The sequence below is a fragment of the Colias philodice genome, chromosome 10 (genome assembly GCF_061535455.1).
Source record: "Colias philodice isolate Cphi_HAF_F1 chromosome 10, ilColPhil1 Martin Lab GWU primary, whole genome shotgun sequence".
In the NCBI taxonomy this organism is placed as follows: Eukaryota; Metazoa; Arthropoda; class Insecta; order Lepidoptera; family Pieridae; genus Colias; species Colias philodice.
The window spans coordinates 3,337,402-3,363,147 of NC_143095.1; the positions used below are offsets into that span (position 1 = coordinate 3,337,402).

General features: G+C 31.0%; 1 protein-coding gene across 1 annotated transcript; it reads right to left on the reverse strand.

The window, feature by feature from the left end:
* Nucleotides 1-353: 353 nt before the first annotated feature.
* LOC149485101 (fatty-acid amide hydrolase 2-B-like) lies at nucleotides 354-17,600 on the reverse strand. The gene is made up of 9 exons (XM_089699808.1): nucleotides 17,442-17,600; nucleotides 7,011-7,193; nucleotides 6,208-6,427; nucleotides 4,829-5,046; nucleotides 2,923-3,052; nucleotides 2,027-2,166; nucleotides 1,688-1,828; nucleotides 1,186-1,455; nucleotides 354-959 (listed from the first exon to the last, which is right to left on the reverse strand). The coding sequence occupies exons 2-9, from the start codon at nucleotides 7,185-7,187 to the stop codon at nucleotides 657-659; spliced, it is 1,599 nt and encodes a 532-aa protein (XP_089555934.1). The 5' UTR covers nucleotides 7,188-7,193; nucleotides 17,442-17,600; the 3' UTR covers nucleotides 354-656.
* Nucleotides 17,601-25,746: the final 8,146 nt, after the last annotated feature.

Sequence of the window (25,746 nt, forward strand, 5' to 3'; positions counted from 1 at the left end):
TACTAGCGGTCCGCCCCGGCTTCGCCCGTGGTACATATGAAAAATAGATGTTGGCCGATTCTCAGACTTACCCGATATGCACAGAAAATTTCATGAGAATCGGTCCACCCGTTTCGGAGGAGTATGCAGACTAACATTGTGACACGAGAACTTTATATATAAGATATTATCAAAGTAAAACAAGGAGTCCATTTAATAAACTAAATAAAATATCGTGGGATAATGGGTGTAAAAAAAATTATATTGTACAACTGTTGCACAGTGGGTAAGTATTCAAATTTACTGTGGTAGGGGACTGCATTTTTGGTCCTGTAAAATTTATATTCATATGTACAAACTGGAATAATTATTAAATCACATAAATATTCTACCTTATCCATAAAAAAATATATAATCTGATTCATATACAATATTTACAATGAATTCTACCATACAAGAATTCTTACAAGTACTTATCGACATGTATATTATAGGATATACATATATAATTTGGATAAAATAAGGACGTTGTATTGCACTCATTCTAATCATCATTCTACGTACTCTGTCCTATATTTCGGCGGCATGCGTAAATGCTACAATACTCTTAATGTGATGCTGCATATCTTCTTCTTATAACCTAGGTAGTAGTAGGTACTCCTTAATTATTTTGTATCCTAAGCAGTTTTCACACTGTCAAAAAAATCCTTATTAGGAGGAACCCATCCACCGAACGCTTTCTCAAATTCCTTGGCCACTGCTATCGTGAGATGGTCATTACATTTATTGGCTACTATTTGCATTCCAACGGGAAGACCTTTATCTGTCAATCCTAGTGGGCAGTTCGTAGATGGTAGACCAAGAGCGTTGAACATTGTGAGGTAGCCACAGTTCAAGAATTTGTAAAATATCCGGTAGTGTAAGTGTGCTGGGCCCGGGAACGATGGGAAGAATAGTACAGCATCGTCTGATAGCACTTCCTGTAAAATGTTGTAGATATTAGTGAGTCTTTTGGAGGTAATGCTGACATGCATTGACATACATAATATATAGGGTAGAGCAAGGGCAGAGCATATCACACTTATTTAAATTATCGTTTTTTAGCGAGTATGATCTATTTTCCCGCTAAAAAAACGAGGCTTTCGTCTTAATAACACTGAACAGGGAATAAGATTATATATTCAAACGATTAAAACAAATACTTACATAGAAGTCCTGTTTAATTTGCTCAAAAGTTTTCACTAAATTCTGATAATAATTTTCGGGCAGTTTGTCAAAGAATTTCTGGACTGGGCCATAAAGAACACACGTTAGGCTGTGATCGGATAAACCGAATAATTTCCTTAATAATTCTGGCCACATCGATATCAATTGATCTCGTTCATTTGGATCAGTGTAGATGTTAGCAACGTGTCGAATTTTGAATAACACCCTCACGCTGATCTCCCACATGTGATGAAGATTCTTGATTTTGAGCTAAAAAATATCCTTTTGGTTAGTTTTACATTACGTTTTGGGGCCGTCCGCAAGTAAAAATATTGTGTTACTAATATCAATTGGTAAAGGAAACAAAATATTTAAAAACAACCTATCAATTTCTAAAAGAGTGACCTATGCTCATAAAATTGTTTGAAAATTCATCATTAGGGCTTTTTTACCATTATTAATCTAAAATTCTTGCATATTTTATGCGGATCCATTCTCTTACCTCTTGTACATCCTGATTATAAGTGGATTTTATATAGTTTTTAGCTTTTTCCATGGCTTTCCTCACATCCGGTCCTATTTTACTCATAACGTGGCCTCCATCACCCTCCATGTAATAAAACTTTAGGCGAGTTATGTCCACCTGAAAAATAACACGATTAATTGAGCTCTAAAACTTAAAACTAAAACATAAAAAAACATGTAAGTATGAAAAAAAAATATTATCAATATCAAACAAATTCGATAAAATAGATTAATTGACACTAGACTTCTTCTAGAAATACTTGTGAATCGTCTTAAATAATTATATAATTAATTATGAAATGGGATAAATGCTTACTGGTTTATCGAAAGGTACGTCAGGAGCTCCCGGTTGCTTCAAAACTTTAAGTAGCAGTGTCAAATCTTCGGCATATCGTGTTATAGGGCCAAGAGCGAAGTATTCTTCAAAGGCAGGGTCTAAACAGTCGGGAACATGACCTGAAAAGTTTTATAAAATACAGTATTTATAACACCACCTATCTCATTCGATTTCTTAAAACTAATCCTATCCAAAGGTTGCCTGGCAGAGATCGCTTGAAAGCGATAAGGCCGCCTATTTAACATGTTGTATCTGTCTTATATGTTTTTTTTCTTTTCTTTTCTTTTCTTCTGTATGTGTGTGTTAAATAAAGAATTTTGTATTGTATTGTATTGTATTTTACAGTGAAATTATAATGTTAACTGTATACACACAATATAGAAACATTTTAATTTTTATAGTGTTCATCTTCATACAGTTCATTTTTGTAATTTAATAATAATTTCTGCAATGACATTCGAAATATTGTCCAAATATAAAATGGATTACAAAATCTACCTCCACCTATACCTATGTAACTATCTCCATGTTCAGCAGAAGTACTAAAGTTTATCAATGTTTAATTTCTTTCTGATTAATATAAGTAGATGGCTGGGCGCAGACAAAGATCGGCAACTGTGGCACAGTATGGGGGAGGCCTACGTCCAACAGTGGACTTATCCGGGCTGAATGGATGGATGGATGGATGGAATATAAGTAGGACCTGCAGTCCTATTTTTTAAGCGACGTGATGCCATAAAACACTTACCTAACGGCTAACTCACAAATCATAAGCAATCGGAATCCTATTTAATCTCTCTATAACACGACTAAGCACGCCATCTATCAAGAGTTGCTTGAACTGTGAAAATCTTAACCCGCATAATCGTATTTACCTTGAATAGACCAAAGATGAGGGGTTGGTTTGTGTCCAAATATTCCATTGAACATAGGGGGTAATCGAAGAGAACCTGCGATGTCTGAACCAACACCTATTACTGACGCTGCTGCAGCGATCAAAGCCGACTAGAAAAAAAAACATTTTTGTATGAAAGATGCATATTAAAAATGTCTATACAGGGTGTCACACTATTGGTATACTAAGCGCGAAGGGACTTATAGGTTTGCATACACTGATCATGAAAAAAATACTTAAACAACAAAATTACGTCAAAAAATTTTTGCTAAATTTTTACTGAAAATCCATGTTTTCTTCTCTGGCTTCGCGCAGCCGGCATATAACGCTTCTCTAATGTGAGCATTTTGTCTATGAAAACATAATCTTAAACGATAGCCCACGTGCTGGTGGAAAAGCTGGGCGGGTTGCTTGTTATGGGTGTACACATAGAGTTTTAAGATTTCATCTATTTGAAAAAAAAATGCGTCTGGAATTTTTTAAGTATTTTTTACGTACTCAGCGTATGCAAAACTATAACCTCCTTTGAGCTTAGTATACCAACAGTGGGACACCCTGTATAATTTGTTTTTATTTAAGTATTTAGTTGTGCAAGTAAACACATTTGACATTACGATTGAACGATTTTATTCATCGGGATTCATTTCATTCATTGCGTATATATATTGATGATATATTTTTAAGACTGAACTATATATCAGCTATTCGATCGTTCCTGAATCTCAATAGTGAAAAGTAGGAGTTATTTTTTATGTAATTGTGTATTTATTTTGGGGCCATGCCACTCGATAGTAAGTCCACATCATTCGTCAAGGCCAGGGCCTTTGTCTTTACAATACTAGGAATATGTCTATGTAGGGTATTAATATAGACAGGTAAAGCTGAATGAAAAACCATTCTTCGACGTTTTTGCCAAACTTTTTATTCATATTCAATATAGTTATTTAACTGAAATATATCCTTACTTTGTATAAATTCACAGTTTTCTAGTGTGCTTGGTGGGAAGGCAGCATATTAAGATTTTTTCAATTTAATTTTTTCCTGATTTGCTAAAGAGGTAAAAAATCTCAAAAAGAAAATCGATGAAATAGAAATATTTTTGAGAAGTATAACACAATATTACAAATAACTCAATAAAGATGAACACTTCTCTCATTGGCTTAACCTTACTTTGGCTTCCTTATAGGTATGACACCAAGTCTTCAAGATAAATACTTGCAAGTCTGTTCTATATCTACAAGTTACAACTTATTGTACCGGTTTTTTCCTGGGGTTTCGCTTGTTAAATCAACGGCTGCCTAGTCATTCAATTAAATGTCGTCATTCAATGGCCGCGCTAGTCATGACGGAGACGTCGTATAGAAGATGAGATTTCTGATGTTAAAAGAAAAGTTAAATAGTAATTCTAATTTTTCCTTGTTTTCTAAAAACTGCTTGGATGTGCGTTAGGTGGTTAGATATTATCTTATAATACTTAATTTGAATCTAAGTTTTTTTTATGGGAATACTACGTATAAGTCTTGTAGTTTGCGTTTGACTTTCCTCAAATAATGTTTTTCAAACATGTTTATGTTTTTCAAAGGTCAAATTTAACGATTGTTCTAACTTCTACAAAAATATGTTTTGTTTTCCTTTTTACGTATAAACATGTAATAAGCAATTGGATTGTTCTGACAAGGATCTTTATTGTTTATGACCTAGTATATTTAGTGTGCTGGGTGTAATGAAAAATACGTAAATCAACCGATTTTCCATATTCTTCTTCCAGTAGAAAACTACATTGTTTTTTGTTCTTGAGTATCGTAGCCTATATTTTTTCATACGGGTCATTCCAGGCTAAAGTGAATGAATATATTTTAAAATAAGCTTATATTTGCAGCACTAACCTCTCCCCCTGAAGATCCTCCCGTCGTACGTTTCTGGTCATACGGGTTCATAGTCAGACCAGACACGTTGTTATAAGTCTCCCAATTCATACAAAGCTGCGGTGTGTTAGTGACTGCGATTGGTATGGCTCCAGCGTCTCGTGCCAGGCGAACGATATCAGCATCCTTGTTCGCTGGTTTGCGGTAGGGATACACTGTGCCGCAGTCGTTGCTCATGCCTGGAATAGATAGTTAACGAGTTGAATTATATTGTACCTACACATAATTAAGTTATAAGAAAAAAATATTTAATTAGAGTTGGTTTTTCACGTAGATAGTAGTGTAAATATATTTTTTTTACCTATTTATTTTCTTTATTTAAATCGATTATATCGACATATTTATAAACATACATAGACAATAGACATATTATGGCGTGCTAACACATAATACACACATAATATGTATTATGATTATTATGCGAAGCGAAGGCGAGGTGTTATTTGGTGTAAAAATTATCAATAGAAATAATATCATCAATATACGGGTAAAAACCCTAAGTAGCGTTCTATTTTTGTTAAATTTCTAATTAACATTTCCATAATACTCGGGTATCACCAGAAGGACGGTACCCGGATCTTTGGAAGGACGTGGGGACACGGATCCAACACGCAGAGGCCCTTTCGAGAATTTTAATGTGATGTGGGACACCATGACTGCACTATTGAGATACAGCCCAGGGCAGTCCGCGGCCGATGTAGGATTAACATTTTAACATTATTATTATTGCAAATAGATGATGATATTACACTACCCTTCTGCCGTCATGCTTTAATAATTTATCGCTTGATACACCGCTGTACGATCTCCCGTATTTAGAAGTCTGCTAAAGTTATGTTACCTCTATGTAATCGTATTACAACGTATTTTCGTTGTATTATAGTGCATACTGCATACGGTACACACGATAAGCTGTTTATGTAAAATCACAATGTAATTGTGAAGAAATCCGTCGCTGCAATATTTGTAGTAGTTAAGAGGATGTTTCGCATGTTTATTGTTTGTTTAAAATGTAATTTGCGGATGTAGATGGCGATATATGAAGTAGGTAGTAGGCAATCGGGGTTGATGCTTTTGATAGCATGATATATCGAGGAATTACCACACAATATTATGGTATCAAGTTAATGGATAAGATAAATATTTTTAATAAATTTAAGTAGATTTTAGAAGAGTTAATTGAGCCCTGACATGAAACGAACATTGAAAAGAATAGGGGAAAATCAAAAGGTAATCGTATAAAATTAAGCTCGGTGGTACACACATTTTTTTAACATGGTGTTCCTGTTGGTGTATGAGCTCACTTAGTATAAAAAATGTCTTGATCATGTATAACTTACCTTCAACAGCGATACTCTCTTTGACCGTCATAGGCACGCCCAGTAGCGGGAAATCCTTAGCCAGTTGTTCTGGAGATCGATCATTGGAATTGATCATTTTGTCTATTGCCCTTGCTTCTTTCAACGCTACATCGTATCTGGGTTCTACGATTGCATTTAAGTACGGATTCACCTCCTTACATCTGTCTATGTAAGCTGATACAACTGCTTCTGATGTGATCTGAAAGTGATAAAATATTGTGAACCATTTGTAAATCTATATAATAAAAACGAATTGCCAAATGCGTCAAATCGCCTGCGTAAAGATCGAGAACGGCTCTACCATTACAACGATTTTTTTTAATATTTTTGTAAAGGCACTACGGAAGGTTCTTATGGAGAGAATTAACACGAAAAAGGGACAGTAATAAAGGCGCTCAATATGGTTGTTGTTTTAGTTAAAAAAAAATATAAAAAAAACCTTAGACTTAGTTTATAACATAAAATAATAAATAATATTATATATAGGATATGATTTGTGACACATGAAATTTGTTATCTGTCTATATTAATCATGTATCTTTAGTTATTTTGACTTATATATTTTTTGTTATTAAGATAATATTTCCTAAGATATTTCCGTCTACGATTATAATATATTCGAGGTCACAAACATTAATCTCGTTGTCACAAAGAATCGATGTCATAGTAGCAGTGATTATGTTATTCATGTTACTTATGATATATTAGTCATATATTTTTATTGTATTATAAACCCATCGGGCAACTATGACCTTACACATAAATAATAAAAATATACACACCTGTTTATTTCTTATCATCATAGACAGAGTAGTGGCTGATTTGAATAGAATAGGATTAGTCGGAGGCGGGCATTTTTTGTTACGTTTTATATTTATCAATAATGTTAGAGGATACACTATTATCGCCGATAAGGAAACCAAAAACCGAAGCAGCCATTGCATGAACGCATTCATCATGAAATTCTGTAAAAAAGAAAATGCGAATTAGTCGTAATGTTATGTTATAAGCATAGTAGAGACACAGAAAATATAATACTTTAGTAGAATAATAGTAGAGATATCTTCCCAGTAGATTTTATACCTTTTTAACTATTTAGTATGTATTTTTTTTATTATTTGTATTGAAATTTATGAATTATGTTTATTTTCATTTTTTTGAGTTATTCTTTTAAATGATGTTTTGTGACGATTCAAAAGCGATAGATGATATACTCAAGGGAGTTCAAACAATGTTCATTGTTTAGAATGCAATGATAAATACCTACTAGCTTTGACTGCATTGCATTGATTGCAATTTGCAATATTAGATCTGTATATAGAGTAATCAATCTTAAATTCCAATAATTTTTTAAATCTTTTTTCCAAACACGCGAAAACAACGGGATCATTCCTATTCTTTCGAAAAAGAAAAATAGTTTTGAAAATCAGTCTAAGTAGAAAAATATGCAGTGAAATATTTTCCATACAATCAAGTAATCAACCTATTAGACTACAGGCCCGTGTTGAAAAAATTTTAGGTCATTTGACCCACCAGGTGACCTATCTAGAACGATATAAGAGCATAAAATAATAAAATTCAGCACTATGACGTCACTTGTAAGCTGTCCACCTGAGTGCAGATGAGAATTCGAAGGTTCAGGTAGAGATTTTCTCCCCTTGTCTCCATGATTTTTGTACGGCGTTGCGGAATAATGGCTTAAAAGCAGTATAGAAATAGTATGACACAGATGCCGAATCTTATTATTTTATGCTCTTATATCATTCTAGATAGGTCAGGTGGTGGGTCAAATGACCCATAATTTTTTCAACATGGGCCTGTAGTCTATATAGCAATTTAAAATTTCTCACACTATTTTCATTTTAATATAATAAACTAAAATTACCATAATTGTCACGTGAATATACATTTACATAATAAACTACTTTGTAAACACATTTCACTGTTCGAACAAAGAAATTACTTTCAATTAACATAATTTATAATTATTTATTAAACTCAATTAATGCGATATAGATTTTTTTTACTATCATTTAATATATAATATCTTATATTATTAAACTAAAAAAAAATGATTCTTCTGAAAAAGACAAATGATTTATTAATTATTAATTCATTGCCACATTTTAGAACTCAAAAAAAAAAACAAAAAATCAAAAACGAACCTGTATGGATATTTTCTTTACAACAATACCAGAAACATTGTTCGTAAATTTAAGGATTTTCTCAATTCTTTTCAATATTCTTTCCGGGTACCATACGTCCGTATTATTTAATAGAACTTCGATAAAAACAAACACATTATACACACTTGCACTTATTATCACTAAAACAACGCGACTAAAAATAACTAACGTGAAGTTGAACCAGCGCTTAATCATGGTGCTATAAATATTTTTAATTATTTAATAATTGTATATGTATTTCTTTTGGAAAACATTACAAGATTCATGGTATACAACTGTGAACCTTTACTATTGAATGAGATATGATAGTAAATGGGGTTATCATATACGCTGGACAACTGTCTATTAATTACCTATAAATTATAATACATATAATCATAATATTGCTACTATTATTTAGTGCGTGTTATTACTTAATTAGTTATGAAATTAGTATTTGCCAATAGTAAAATTATGTATTGATCATATTTTCGTACAACTATAATGTATTTCGGTCTATTTGATTGTGAATATCGTGAAATTATTTGTCTCTACATACATTAATTTTAATGATATGTTAAAATTTTCCCCTCATTTAAATATAAGATAAACTATTTTTATAAAATCAATTTACATAGATTCCCCATTATTATTTACTCGTGTAAGATAAAAGAAATTAACTGTTATAATCATAAAAACAAAAGACTGCAATTTAGAAAATTTATTATTATATTAAATTATAATTAAATCTTATTTATTTAATAGTTATATACCTACAACGTAGACCGTTGGTATTAACTGTCTCTTGAATAAAGATTATTAATTCATCAACTGACGTGATGATAAAAAATTAAACTTATAATTTCGAATACATATTCTTAATGTTTTATCTTTTACAGATAATAGTTACAAACAATTATCATCACGTTTGTTTCCGATTAGAGTTATAAAAGTAATTCACTGTTACTTGTTATATTGGATTTAATGATATAACTACTGACATAATCAATGTAAGTTATATAGTAATTAACGTGCTCTATCTAAATTTTAGATGCCTCTACCTTATACTAAAAATATCATACTTACTTTTATTTCATACCAATAATTCATTATTGTACTATGAATGTTGTTTTTGAGGCAAATTTTGTTTTACTTAAAAAAACAAAAAGCTAAATATAGAGTTGTTCGTCGTATTTAGGTATATCGACATATTTTTTTAGGATGTCGTTGAAAAACAATTTCAAGGAAATCCATATTGTAAAATCAAATATTGATATATGTATTATATTGATTTGATTTATATAGCAGGTTAAGTTTTTATAAGGATGTGAGTACGAGATACGTGCCATTTTGTCGTTTAATTATAAATTTTAGATGTGTAAATAGGTAACCTAACTAAGATATTTTAAAATACCTTTACCTATTGGCTATAGCCTATAAAACATTAGATTGACGGTAACTTTATTCAATACTTACTCTTGTTTATTGTGAAAAAAATGAGCTTTGTAAATGTTAAAGCTAGACTGCAATGAGAAGAATGAACTTTTAATAACAATTGATTTTGTCCCGTGTATTCACATAAAAATAGGTGCTTTTTACATCAAAATAAGCAAAACTTGTCAGTATACTAATATCATTGTACAATCTAGTCTGTATAAATGAGCGTAAGTACTTAGGGCTACACGACCAAACCTACAACCTTGTTCACGGCTTGGATATTGCACAAACTAGATTCCTATACTAGCGTCCCGCGTTGCACCACTGCTTTACCAACATTTGCTTTTATTATATTATGTACTTTTGAGCTATTACTCGATATTTACTCTTCGGGTTAAATGATGAAATGGTACAAGGGCGTGCACACGTGTTTATTGAATGTAAATTGTTTGTTAATTGCTATCGATTGTTTGTTGACTTTCATTATGTTTATCGGAGAAATAATACGGTGCATCTGCAGTGATTATTTATTTTCATTTCATTTATAGGTTGATTACGCAAAACTAAGTATAATATTTTTTTAATCAAATATGATTTATAAATAAACGAATAGGTACGTACCTACCTAACTTTGAAATTATTTTCAAAGTATTTTTTTCTGCTGTACGTGACGTACCTAATCTTTCAGACCTCACGGGTAGGTGACAAGGCCAATTACCTCCCTTCTGCCATAGAATATAATATACTCTAACGCGACCTTTTGCAGATGTATCACACGACACACACAGCTATACAGGGTGTAATCTTTAAGTGTGCACAGGCGATAATTCCGTAACTATTGCAGATATCAAAAAACTTTAAACTGATATCGAAAGCCCTTTACCTAATGAGTAAAATGACTATAATAACTTTTTAAAAATAAAACGAGAAATATCAAAGTTTTTTGATATCTGCAATAGTTACGGAATTATCGCCTGTGCACACTTAACGATTACGCCCTGTATACAAATATAAATGCATTTTTTTTCATAATGATTTTTAAAAGTTTATTTAATGTAAGTAATATTATGTTGTTCATTCACCGTGATGTTTTTTTTTTGTGTGTGTTATCCTTTACCCAAATATTTCCTGGTAGAGACGGCTTTTGGACGCCATTTGCACATTCGTTTTAAGATGCGTTTTTTTTAGATTGTTTTGTATTTTTGTCTTGCTATATTCAAAATTTGGTTAAATTACCCCTTTTTATGTTTCTTTCTAAGTTCTTCAACGGCGTTAGACATTTTGTAAGCACTTTGATCCTACACTATGCCTAGAAGCAATCTTTATGAAGCAAATCCTAAGGTCGAGTAAAGCTATTCTTAATTTTTATCAATTGATATAATAAGTAATATAATAATAATGATTTGTTAATGTACTGCAAGGCTTTTATTCCACAACTAACACACTCTATTCGTGCACACTATACTTATATGTTATGAAATTTATCTTTTAGTTGTCAGTCATCACGCAATTGTGATTATTGTACCAATTTTGAAACTGGCATGAGATTGCAGATTTTAACTACCTAGTTACAATACGTTCGACTAAAAAACTACACTTCTATCTATACTAATATTCTAAAGCTTAAGAGTTTGTTTGTTTGTTTGCTTGATCGCGCTAATTTCAGGAAACACGGGTCCGATTTGAAAACGGTCATGCTAAGACTAATAGGAGCGGAGCACTGCGGGTAAAACCACGGGGAACAGCTTGTTAATTATTATATTTTATTGCACTTTTCAAAGGTATAAGTTAAAAAGCTGACTTTACGTTACATAGCTTATTTAATAATTAATATTTATTTATTAAATTAAATGTTTTATTAGCATTCCAGTATGCTTCATTATCAATGTGTGCGTTCTACAAAATATGGTGCCAAGGTATGCTCAATTGGAAATATTAAACTCCATTCCTCTCTTGCAACGAAAACGTCATTTAACGATTATATTATCTCCTTTGTTGAGAAATCCGCTATAAGCTCTAATTTTCTATACTTTGTTTGAAAGTTCTAAACATTGTAGTTAGGTATAAATTTTTTTAATAATTTGAAACCTTATTGGTTGTCTGTGATTATTAATTTGGCGGTTATTGAAAAAATAAAAAATTATAGAATTTCATAGTACTTAGGTACTTAATATCTATGTTCTACATTGATTCCTAGAGATATTTTTATAGTCCAGTCTGTGGGGAAATGTAAAAGCCTCTGCTCTACAAAAGGTGGCGTAGAAAATGTTTTGCAACAATATTGTTTAGGTATGAAAGGTTAATAAAAATCCAAGTTTTCGACCTTGACGGACCCAGGCGCTAGCCGCCATCTTGAATTAAAGGTGCTAAAATTAGGTATATTTTAAATAACTTCTCAATTGTTTACTAAATCACAAAAGTGTCTATGAGGGGTTCAAAGAAGACAAAATTACCTACATTTTTTCCTACATAATTATTCTGTAAGTCTTAAAGGTAAAAAGTTACAAGCGACGGAAATAATAATATTTACAGAAATCATATAATTTTAATTTTGTTTAAAAATTGTGCAGCAATCTTTTTTTATTCTTTTTGATGGCCCGGGCTGGTTAATGGTGGCTTCTTCATTATCGTCGCTGAAATTTTCTGTTTCATTGTCTGTATTTTTAGTTTCCAACCATGAAATTTCGTCGATTAAATTTACTTTTTATTGATAACTTTATGAATCGTTCATATCGGATATCTTCTAAGGATTCCTTATCCATGTCCCCTCCGTAAAAAGTTACTAGAAAGCGTGCTCCAGCGTCTTCGATTTCTTCTGGTCATGATGACGAAATTTAATGGTTGGAAACTAAAAATACAGACAATGAAACAGAAAATTTCAGCGACGATAATGAAGAAGCCACCATTAACCAGCCCGGGCCATCAAAGAGAATTAAAAAATGATAGCTGTACAATTTTTAAACAAAATTAAAATTATATGATTTCTGTAAATATTATTATTTCCGTCGCTTGTAACTTTTTACCTTTAAGACTTACAGAATAATCATGTATGAAAAAAATGTAGGTAATTTTGTCTTCTTTGAACCCCTCATAGACACTTTTGTGATTTAGTAAACAATTGAGAAGTTATTTAAAATATACCTAATTTTAGCACCTTTAATTCAAGATGGCGGCTAGCGCCTGGGTCCGTCAAGGTCGAAAACTTGGATTTTTATTAACCTTTCATACCTAAACAATATCGTTTCAAAACATTTTCTACGCCACCTTTTGTAGAGCATAAATACCTACAGACTGGATTATTAAATTAAGTTTCCAAAAAAGGAACAACATAAATTGAAATGTCAGTTTACGGTACATTTTTTATTGTTTTTCTTTCAAAATAGGTTTTTATCTATTTTAAGATAATAATATTTGAAGTTACTTTTAATTTATATTTTACTAAATTTCTCCTGCGGCTTCGCCCGCGTTTTCAAAGGAAAACCCGCATAGTTCCCTTTACCGTGGGATTTCCGGGATAAAACCTATCCTATGTGCTAATCCAAGTTACCCTCTATATGTGTGCTAAATTTCATTGTAATCGGTTCAGTAGTTGGTGCGTGAAAAGTGAAAACCATACATACATACATAATTACAAACCTTTCCTCTTTATAATATTAGTATAGATTCAGCTTGAGAGTATGCGCCTGTTCAATACCTACGTAGGTACATTGATTAGATCTGATCACTAAAGTAAATGAATTGCATTGATAAATATTTTGATATAGGTTTCCAGGGAAACAGATGAAACTAGACAGAATTTATTATCATTTTCGTAATCCATTTTTCTGTAAGATGATTAAAATTAAAAAATAGCCACAATTAGCCACACATTTTGTAAAAATTTTGGAATATTTTTTTTTGTTTATATTTTAATGGAATGATAATTAATGTTATTATTCTACCATCCACATACCTACACTTTGCGGAATAATAAAAAGGTATTTGCACAATAGTCTAGAATAATATAAGTAATTAGTAGATATAATATGTACCTACGTAAAAGAGTCTAGAAATAAAAAAGCAGACCGTACCTACCTACTGCATTGTGTTGAAATATATTATTTAATTAGATAAATATGTAAATACAGTTTCTGCATTTAATTTAATTTTATTAACAGGTTTATTATATTTTTAATTTTATTTAGTTATATTTATGAAATACTGATTTTTATAATTTAATAATAAATTTTTTACATGTTGTAATTGTTTATATTTTTATTTTTGTTGTAATAATGATTCGGTGTGATAATCTCAAATTAAATTTCCACGAAGTACATTTTTATTAAATTATTACAAGGTGACTCAAAAGAAAGTTTATATTTTGTGGATGAATAAAAAACTTGTCTATCATCTTTACATAGCGCTCTGAATTTAATGTAACTGCACGCCCCCTTTCGTCTTCAAAAAAGTAAGGGTAAATAATTCCTCGCTAATTTCTATCCTCAATAATTTCTTATAAGGGTATCTTTTAGGCGCCGAGCTGTCATAAATAATTTTACTGTTCGATTAAATGAGTGCCGTGAACGCAATGGACTGCATTTGGACGATATAATTTTTAAGAAATAAATTCCCATATTATGCACTTGAATAATTAATAAACATTTTTTCAATACACCGCTTACTTTTTTTTTATTCATCCACAATATAAACTTTCTTTTGAGACACCTTGTATTTCAGTCTGTGACAAGATCTTCTAAAATGATTCGTGGAAAATATATTTATAATTTTGTATATGATATTATCATACACTGACGTTAGGTGGTCGTCATTCTTCAGCAATTCAGGTGGAATAAACTTTTACAAACTCCCTATAAAAATAATTTGTGTATCGGAAATACTGTGATATCAACCACTTCAACAAATTCACCTTTTTTATAGCACAACCGTAAGAAAATCGACTATTGAAAAAGTTTTTTGCTAAGACATAATAAGTTTAATGCTTGTTTACACAAACTTAATAGTTAATACCTACGTCTTTAGTGTAACTCATAATTCTACCTTGTAAAGTACAATCTACTATTTAAACATAGTATAAGCACGTAACTTGGCCACTTTTTAACGTAGTGGAGGAAGCTTGCGCACATAAAAATGTAGGTACTAAAACTTGATGCGCAAACTTCCCCCACCACGCTACTTTTTTGCCAAGAAGTTTGCCGGGCGCTATAATATGTACACTTTAACTAATAAATTCATTAATTATGACCTGTCGATATCCCATGAGAGCACACGGATTTCAATAGAGCAAGCTTCGCTTTGAATCCGTGATGTATAACAGTTGTTTATTATTAGAAATCTACTATGTACCTACTTGATTTACTTAGCCTCGCATGCTATACCACCGGTCTAATGACCTAGCTTAGCTATAAGCCGATATTTCATTGACGATCTTTAGCATTTGTTTTTTGAGATTATCTACATTTTTCGTAAGCAAATTATAATCTACTAGCTTTCCGCCCGCGGCTTCGCCCGCTTTTTCTAAAACATAATAAATTATATGCTAAAGCCTTCCTCTTGAATCACTCTATCTATTAAAAAAACCGCATCCAAATCCGTTGTGTAGTTTTAAAGATTTAAGCATACATAGGGACATAGGGACAGAGAAAGCGACTTTGTTTTATACTATGTAGTGATTTAGTACATAATACCTTGATCAATATTTTAACTTATACCTATTATTACGAACCACATTTCAGAATCAATGATAAAAAATATTATCATTATTTTTTTTGAGCAAATTCATTGATATGGATATAACTGCAATTTTATTTACTTTACTGTAACTTGTAAGTAAATGATAGAAAAATTGAGAACAACTACGTTTTACGCACGTAGGTAGTTAATTGTAGTTTATATAAATCGCTCTAAAACATATTGTTCAAACAAGTATTATTAAGTAACATAGTCCACTTGTATATTATATTGCAACATTGTTATAACTTTTTATGTGTAGGAAATTGCCTTTATTGTTCTGCTTTTCATCACAGCTAAGGAAATTATAAATGTGATGAAAATTACGGTTCTTGTTGACAAATATTACAACGTGACAGATATTTTGTCTTTGTGCGTAGGTATGTTTATAGCGGATCTAAATTCTATAGTAATAAATTATGCAGTTTAGTGTTAAGATACCTACTGTAGTCTATAATATATATAAAAATATGCCATGTGACGTGTAAAACCTTAAAATAAAAATTATTTTTCAGTACAATTCTTTTAGCGAGGACAAAAAACGACATATTACATTTACAAATAAATTATGTATTTTTTGGAATTAATTATGTGAGAAACGTTTGTGTAAAGATTTGATAATATGTATTTTTGTTACTGTGTTTATTCTGAAGAAATATACTAATCGCATATATTTAACAGTGTAGGTACATATTATTAGGTCCTTACTTACTAAGGTCCTAACCCAGCAAGAATGTTTATGTAAGTGATGGATATACAGGGGCCATGGAGGGAAAGTGATTTTATTAATTAGCGAATTTGGCTGAAATCAAACATTCATTTATTTTTAAAAAGAAATAGAACTGCATTTAAAGATTTTCGAAAATTCAATTGCCACTACCGGCCCATAGAATATATTTCCACCCTGTATATGATGTATTTCTTAGTTAAATTAAAGAAAAATAATGTATATTTTGCAAGGATTATAGACGGAAGATAAAATCAAGCTGTGTAGGTTCGTCAAAGATGATCATATTATTTATGTGTCTTCAACACGATTACACGAATAACAAAAAATATAATGATCTTCGACTGTAGTCGATTCATAAAGTAAAAAAATTTCCCTGTTGTGACAGACAAAAACTACTAAATTATCGAAATAAGTATTTATATTGATTATACATACTTATACATACATATTATATTATTATCTTAAACATTTTGATATTTTAAAACAATTCGGTCAGATTGACATTTAGCAATAGGTAGATAATTCCTTAAAACATGAAAAATATAAGAAAATGATCTTTAAGACACAATAAATAAAAGTTTAGATACAATACGAAAACGTGATAACATAAATTTTTCATTTATGTAAAAAGAACGAGAAAACCGGTTTGATCGGCAAATTCTTACTATTTTCTAGGTATATTTTTTGGGGCACATTTTTAATTTCTATTTTACTAACTACTTTCCCTTTTATATCTAGATAAAAAATGTCATTTATTTATTCTCATTAAGTTATATGAAGTTGATATAAAATTGTTTACTGAACGGTGTCGAGGCGGGACCCGGTAAGCCGGCATAACTGCAAAAACTTTCTATTTTACAATTATTGTGCTAGTCAGTCACAGCTCACTTACAAATACTTTTACCTTACTGTGAATGCATACGAATGAATCATTTTAAATTTAACTATAATAAACTAAAATAAAATTGTATTAGGAAAAATTGCTTTAAATTTCTATAATCAATAAAAAAATTATCGACAACCGTCAAATTTCACCTTTCAATATCACCAAAACATAAACAATAATATTTGTAAACAAATACTCTATATCTCTATCCCAGTAGTTTTTCCCAAAAAAAGCGACTATACTATTAACATAAAAATTAAATACTTACGTTCAATATTACGCTTTCACAATTTTAAACGATTTTTCTAGTTAATAATAAAAACCTAGATTGTAGAGCCCGCGTGCGCCCTGCTTCGGAGCGCGATGGTGACTTAGGTACCAAGTACATTATAGATGTTAAGCCAAACGGCTCTCTACTTCGTTCATTGAGTTAACTGACTTTGTAGATAATGGTACGCACTATTACACATCTCATTAAAATATAGTGCTAAAAGTATTAGAAAAAATATAAAAGTAATGTATAAAAAGGAGTTTGGGCTTTTGTATGGGCTAGTGGCGTCGGGCTTTCGCGGCCTGGCCGGTGGTGGTGGCCTGGTTCGTGGTGATAAAACTTGGATAATATTTTGAAAGAGCAATATATTGCGTATATAAGCGTTCATATACGTCGTTTTGATTAGAATTCTTAAATAAATAAAGGAGAAACCTAAAAAAAACTCAGAAAAATCTTATTAAATCATCTGGATTCTAGGTAAATGAATAATACAAAACCAAATATCTCTGTTCATAATACGTTTCGAGATTTATGTCCATAATAACTTTTGTTCACAATATATTGTTATTTTAAAATATCCAAGTTTCATCCACTGGCCGCGAATTTTCATCACGACACCAACTATACCCAAACCCCTTTGCAAAGGTTTGTTGGAAGATAAGAATTTTAATAATTATATCTATCGTTATTAATCATATTCTGATATATAATTACTATAAAATTCTTGTAAAATGATTGATATTTTAAACATTAATTTGATGTATATTTTAGTTATTATTTTGTGTATAAATTTGAATTTTATTAAGGTCTACAAGTTAGTTTTATAATTAATTATTATAAGTAATCGAATGTTAAATTTTTGGCGATTTTTGTTTCTGCTTATCATTTAACTACGTAGCTAGTAAAATAGAATGTCGTGATCACAGTAAATATTTACAAATTTTAAAATTCCCCGAATATGAACAACATTTATGTTTAAACTCGTTTCATTAAAGCATGCAAATCAATGCAAATAATTTATTAGAACAATTTTTGCATATATTTAATGCTTACGTCATTTGCATTACCTTTAAAAGTAGTAGGTACATAGTTTATTAAAAACCAGAAGGTATATTTCTCTATATAATGTAAAAGTGGTAAATGTAAAAACCAGAAGGTATATTTCTCTATCTAATGTAAAAGTGGTAAATGTTAAAAATATGTTATGACGATTCAAAAGTGCTTCTAGAAGAAGTCTGATTGAATAAATAAATGTTTGAGTTTGAGCTTAATGTTTTATTTATTTCTATAAGATGTCGATTGTTTATACGAATTGGGTCACACTCAAATTGACGACTGTTAAGATTACCACACTCTCAGGCGACAAGAGGTCTTGGTTAGATCATTCACATTTAACATTGTAATAGACCAAAGAATGTCATCTTTTTTACTGCATAGAGAGTAGGATGGTACATAATATTTTCCAGGCCTAAAACCATATTGTTCTTAAAAATTTAAAACATGACAGGCGACCAAATATTTTTAAATTTATGTAAACACCGCGAAAAGAGCATATGAAAAACTTTTGAATTTATTTGCAAATCACATAGGTATACTTTTTTCTATTTAAATTTAAATTTCGATATCATGTATATTTCCCCAAAAAAGTGTTGCCCAGATTCTTTCGTTATTTACCCCATTTTATGTTTAAATTTAAAATATAGCAAATTTGAAATTATAGAGTACATGCGTTGGTACTTGGTAGTTTAGGGTACTTCTTAACTGTGTTGTTTTTTTATGTAAATATGATATTAGCTCTGTGTTGCTATGTCCTTCAGTATTAATAACATAATCCATGGCTTAGGAGTAATTAAATAATCAATCTTATTTAATTTATCTATATAATGTGTTTAATAAAAAAATAACAGGCAAAGAAAAAGTAAAGGTTTATGGTTCAATAATGTTTTTAGCAGATGAAACGGATTTGTTTTTAATAATTTGCTACTTTTTCGTCAAATTATAATAAAAAAGGCGTAGCCTGCGGCTCCATTCGCCTAAAGTAGGTAAAGAGTACATATTTTTAAAAACATGAATGAGGAATTCTCTTCATAAACACTGCCAAACAATTATATAAGTTTTAACTATATCTTTTTATTCAATATGTCCATAATTATTTGTGATTTAACTACCAAAAGAGCAACTATTGTCTAATATTTCTTGATTATTAAACAGGTAAAAATTTTAACTACTTTTCATCATCTTTTCGAGGTCACCAAGTAAACATTGAAACATTCGATATATTTGCTCATTACAAAACTAGTGGGTATACTTATTACTAACTACGTATCTAACTGAACACACATCACTGCACTGCAGTTATGAAACATGATATTAAGTACCAAAACCTTCTACTTCCTGATATTGTGCATTACGATTAAATGCAAGTAACAATTTATATAAAAGTACTATTATAAATAAATATAATGAAATGAAATATAACGTCCCGTGATTTCGTAGTATGGGCACAGATTAGATACCTACTAGGTATGGTGAAGATTTGTCATGTGTCTTTTAAATTATTTTTAGACAAGGGCCAAACTGAAGTTTTTGCTTATTTATTTTTACAATGTAACAGAGAAGCTAAGGAGTAGGGAATCTTAATTAGAACCTAATTATTTTAACTTTATTAATTTCTTTTGTTATTAAAAATTCGCTCCTATGCGACTATTGGGAATTCGGGAGGTACCTTAATATTTAACTTTAAAATAAATACCTAGAAATAATATTTAATTAAAAATTTACATTATTCAAATGTAACTACGTATATTTTGAAACCTTTATTTCTGTGTATGTGTTTGTTCTGCTCTTTCGCAGTTTTTTTTTTAGTTTTAGATTTTTTTAACGTTTTAAAAGATTTCAAAAACAAAAAATAAAAATAAAGAGCTTGTGAAAGTCAGTAATTTAATTTGAAATTAAATTTCTGCAAAGGAAAGATAATATCATCACTAAATAATTTGGTGAGTAGGTAATCACACTCGGTTCACATTTCAAAATGTTGGGATAATAATTATTACCTAAGTAATAGGTTTCTAAATTTTTGACGGTATATTTTTTATATTTAATTTCAAAAATTGGTGCGTTTGTAAAGTAAAACGCACGTAATTTTTATTATTTTTTTGTATAATACTAATATAAAACTACTTATTATATTTGCAATGGATATCCTCAATCACGCCAGAACGGAATTTGTATGTCAAATACCTAGATTAGGGATAGGAATTACAAATGGGCTTTCTGACAGCCCTTATGTAGAGCCACTGGGACGCATAAAAAGGCTTGTTGAGTTGGTACTTAATAATATAAAAAATAAATGTAAGCAGCCAATATGAAACTTATTGCTAATTTAATTTATGAATAACAACTGATCTGATCCTTTGAAGCATGATGGTAAAAGTGTATAACGTTATTCCTAAATAAATATTTATATTATAATAATATGACTATGATTGACTCTGTATTAAATGTAATTAAACCAGTCACTGATGTTACATCAGCCGTTAGTGCAACTAATTATAATGTAATTATTAAACACATTAAAATGATATTATTGACGCAATACCATAACTTCACATTTTAAAAGTGATTTAATTCTTTATGACAATATTTTATACCCATATAAAACATTATTCCTATTTACATTATTAAAAAAATATAAGAATATAGTTAGACGGTCAATTTTGTCTACTGTAGTGTTTCTAAATATTTGTTGTTACACGGATCTCATAAATGGGTTTCTATTATAGTTCATTTTTCGTTCCATCCCGTGCCGATTTCCTCACTGTGATTTCCATCGCTGTTTTGATCAGTGGTGAACTGTGGGTGAAGTGGATAGCGTGATGATGATGACGATGATGAATAGGTATCTGTCTACAATATACGTAAAGTAGGATTTTTATTAAATAGTGCAATATATTACGTAGTATTGTATAAAATCATAGTACTGGACCTCAAATAAATTCACACATTAGATCCACGATAAACGAAAACATAACATGTTTAAAAAAAAGTGTAAGTAAAAAGATGCGTGCATCAAATGTATGATTGATTAGCGAAAACAGCATTAGAAGGACTATTTCAAAATTGCGTTGGTATTAAACAATATGTGTTTTAACATACATTACTTCATCTTGCAATACGGGATATCAAGTTTTAGTAGGTACCAACTTGCACACAGAATATCCTTGCAATCGTTAACTGATTACATATAATTACAATAAAATCGCCTTTATAATAAACATGCAAGAGGGGTTTTAAAATATCGTTGTTGCCATCCATAAATATACATAAGTATCTATTTTTTATTCGAAAATTACAAAAGTCCGCTAAGATGGTAAAGAAGCGATATCATAAAATAATAAAAAACAATTCAATTGAGCTTCTCAGTGTTTTGAAAGTCAAACAATGAATATAAGTAAGTTAAACATTTTGTCATAGCTTTTGCAATTTCACATTATTTGAGCTGACATTTGATCTTAAATTCGTGACGCGTGCTTGCAAATACCTACGTACACGTGTAGGTTTATCTAAAACATCATATAAAATTGTATATGCTATGTGAAGAGGTTGCAGGTTGGCTAAACATCTTGGTCATACAAATCTAACGTTGTTCGCAAAGATTTTTCGTTGAAGTATCTACCTGTACCATTTCCGTTTTTCTCACTTGTAGCTAATAGGTAGGTATCCCATGGATTAATTTAGGATATGAGATAATACCTATGCATTCGAGTTAGTATTATTGAAAAGTAACCATAATTTGAATATAATATTTGTATACGTAGTATATTATTATTAGTCTGTGATAATGGCACTGAAAATTCCATAACTGCTGCAACAACATGAGGAAATCGAGAAACTAAAAAATAAAAATGTTATAACTATGAGTATTTATTTATTTGTGATAGAGTAGAAGTATTATAAAATGGTTCGATAATATATAAGCGAAATTACCTCGATGGAAATAACGACGCATTCCCAGGAACTAAAACATCCCTCATTGCTTCTACTACAACGTAGTTACATAACATCACCACTAGATAGCGTTACTGATTTTGAATTAAGCGCCATCTTGCGGTATATTTGAAAGTTAAATAAATTTAAGTTTCGCTACTCGTCACTAGATGGCAAATAGAAATAATTTTGCAGGGAATAATATTTATAAAAATAAACAATTGAAATCATAATAGCGTTAAATATTATTAATAATAGGTGTAAAGTCGTTATTAATAATACGTGTACAGTTGGTTACATTTAAATACATATTTGCGTTTTTATAAGTCTTTTACATAGCGCCATCTATGACGCCATTCCGGAACTTAAATGATGCAAAATAATTGAAATGTAGTCTACATCTAAACTAGTCGCAAGCGGGAGGTCTTTCTTACCTATGCGAAATCTAATTTGCGAAGTATTTTGTTTAACTGCGTTGTGAGAGCTGAGTACCAGTTGTTTGCAGAGGAAACGAAATAGAATAAAAATCAGTTAATGACAAAAAGCGAGTTGCCGTACGCGGTAGCTTCTCGCGACATGTTACCATAAATCAGACGGGGGTCGCCCCCACCCACAGCTCTAACAGAGACGGTCTTTATGACTTTGGAGCCTCGGAAATAAAATGCGTGAAACAAATATTCTCGAAAGTAAAATCTACAGTGACCCTTTTACTTATAAAGATTTAAACAAATCTTTATAGTGAAAATTGTTGAATAAATCTTCAATTACACCAGATTAGGAAATAGTTAGATACTAAGGCTAAGGTAAATCAAACTAACACGAAATGTTCAAGAGTCTTTCAGGGATTTTTCTAGATGAAACGTAGTTTACGTTTCGTTATAAATACAGTACGCGCAATAATTACAGCTGTTTAATAGCTAAAGCAGAATTTTATTGTTGGAATGCACAAATCTCGGAATTTTTTGGCAATTGTTTCCCTTATTCTTGACGAACGTTTCGTATATTATGTTACCAATTCAAATCTATTTAGAGATACCTACAAATTAATGCTACATATTGAAGGGTGTCACGGTAGGGAGGAACTGCGGGGCACAGCTAGTATCTTTATAGCTATAAGCTCATTATTATTTACCAGAGTTTCAAGTTCTGTAAAGTTCGTGAGGCCCTCGAAGGCGACGAAGTTATTCCTGCGTAAAGCCTCCCGTTTAGGAGAATATTATCTTTCGTAGATTTTTGTGCTTTTTATGGGGCTTGAATGTTTACGCGGAATAATTATGCATTTGAATTCTTTTACGTATTGCAATTACAAGCTTCTCGCTGTTATATTAGTGTGCACATTTTCTACATAAAAGTCAGTTCAGAAGTTTTAACTTGATTATGGATAGGTACCTACACATTGTATATTGATATCTATGTTCTTTCGTCTTTGTTATTGATTGCGTATTTGTACCAACTAGTCTCGAGACAATTTATGTGTCATTGCATTACTCTACCACTGCTTTAATCGGAGAAGAACATCGAGAGAAAATCGGCTACGTTTAAAACGTTCGACATTGGCCAGAATGGTGGATTATGGCCTGCACCCTATCCGGATGGATGTATTCCTAAAGTGGTAATATGAAAAAATAAATAAATAAATGGGTAATTTTCGACCTGGGTTCGCCCGTAGCACTTTATAAATGTAAAGGTAAGCATACAACACTCAGTACCGTGAGTACTATATGCTTACTAAATCCAACAGTGAGAGAATTTTTGAAATCGATGCGGTGGTTCCTGAGATAAGCGCTTTCAAACAAAAATACTCAAAATTCTTTAGCTTTATATTATTTTTTACTACTTCTTACCACTTCCAGGTTTTCTGCAAACTAAAAATTGTAACGTTTATCTATTTGTAATTATAGCGCTGATAATATAATTACCTAAAAAAACATCAGTTGAAAATATTATAAAAGGGCATCATTGGTACCATAAAAATAAATACGAAAGCAATTTGACCGTTTAATCCGCCTTACAATTTTTTTTGCATTGTTATAAGTTAGTAACATAAATATTACAATTACTTTTTATCGTGATGAAAATATTTACATAATATATTAGTATTACGTAGATAAACATTGTTGTTTATAATAATTGTAGGTTTAGCTTTCCGCCAGCAGCTTCGCTTGTGTTACTTTATGGCGGGAAATAAAAACGCGGACTATTTTCCATCCCATATCAGCTTTTCCATCCCATATCAGCTTCTATAGGGGTGTTTATTAAAAAAAAACACCCTAAGAATATTTAAGTATCCAAAAGTCACGTTGCACCAAAATCGGTTTATCAATTAAAGAAAGAGAGATTTTCATTCATAAACTTCTACTTCCCACTTTCAAACTCCCACCAGTTGAGTATTTTGGTATATTGTAACTATATATTCTATTGCGTGGGCACAAGATACAATTTAAATTAAGATATCCTACGCATTCTTACCCACCCTTTATAGTAGGTAGAATTCGCTTAATTAATAAGAGTAAATAATATGATTACATTATTTATTATAGTATGACGTTATAAAATTAATTTCTTATATTTTAAATGTACGTTTTGGCCCGGATTGGGCCAGCTCGCACCAGGTTCGCGGAAGAATTCCAACCAATACTCTCGGCCCCGTCATTAAAGCGGATGGCCAGAACACAGTGGGGTTTTAGTTGGTAAGTATCTGACATGACCCACGGCTCCTTTCCCGAGGGCTGTGGGCTTTCTTTTCTTCTCCTCGTCAATCCTTTCTGTATCCCATACCTTTTTAACTCAGCAAACCATTTGCAGAAGCGTATGATTAGAAATCGACCTTATGTCGTGGTGACGGTGGTAGCGCTTACCATCAGCTGACCGAGCTTTGCCGACTATTACATAACATAAAAACTTACTCTATTGAGCACCATTACCTATTTTATATTAAAGTAACTTTTTTATTATTCTTCTACCTATTGCTTTCAGCGTTATGTAGCTCCTTTTAGTTGTGATGAACTTCTGAGAATTACTCCTTACAACGGCAAAGAGGGTTTCTTAGACTTCACTTACTTCGTGTAAAAGTTATCTGCAAAAAAATCCTTTCATTTCATTTCCAGGAAATTTTACAATACATTCCAAAGGCTTTCCTATAGTTTTGTACCTCTATATATTTCGTAACTTGATTTACACGTGCGGCTTATAAATTATATATTTAAACCTTACTGGAAAACTGCTCCATATAAAAAACCACATGAAAATCCGTTTTGGAAAGATCTTTACTTTTAAAGATCTAAGCATACATAGAGCGAGAGATATAGAGAGCGGG

Bases quoted from the DNA above. Each gene is read 5' to 3' on its own strand.
- LOC149485101 (XM_089699808.1), bottom strand. From the start codon at position 7,187: ATGATGAATGCGTTCATGCAATGGCTGCTTCGGTTTTTGGTTTCCTTA. The intron at 6,428-7,010 runs GTGTGTATATTT...TATCACTTTCAG, and splicing joins TGATGATAAGAAATAAACAG to ATCACATCAGAAGCAGTTGT. The intron at 3,053-4,828 runs GTTAGTGCTGCA...TTTTTTTTCTAG, and splicing joins GAGGATCTTCAGGGGGAGAG to TCGGCTTTGATCGCTGCAGC.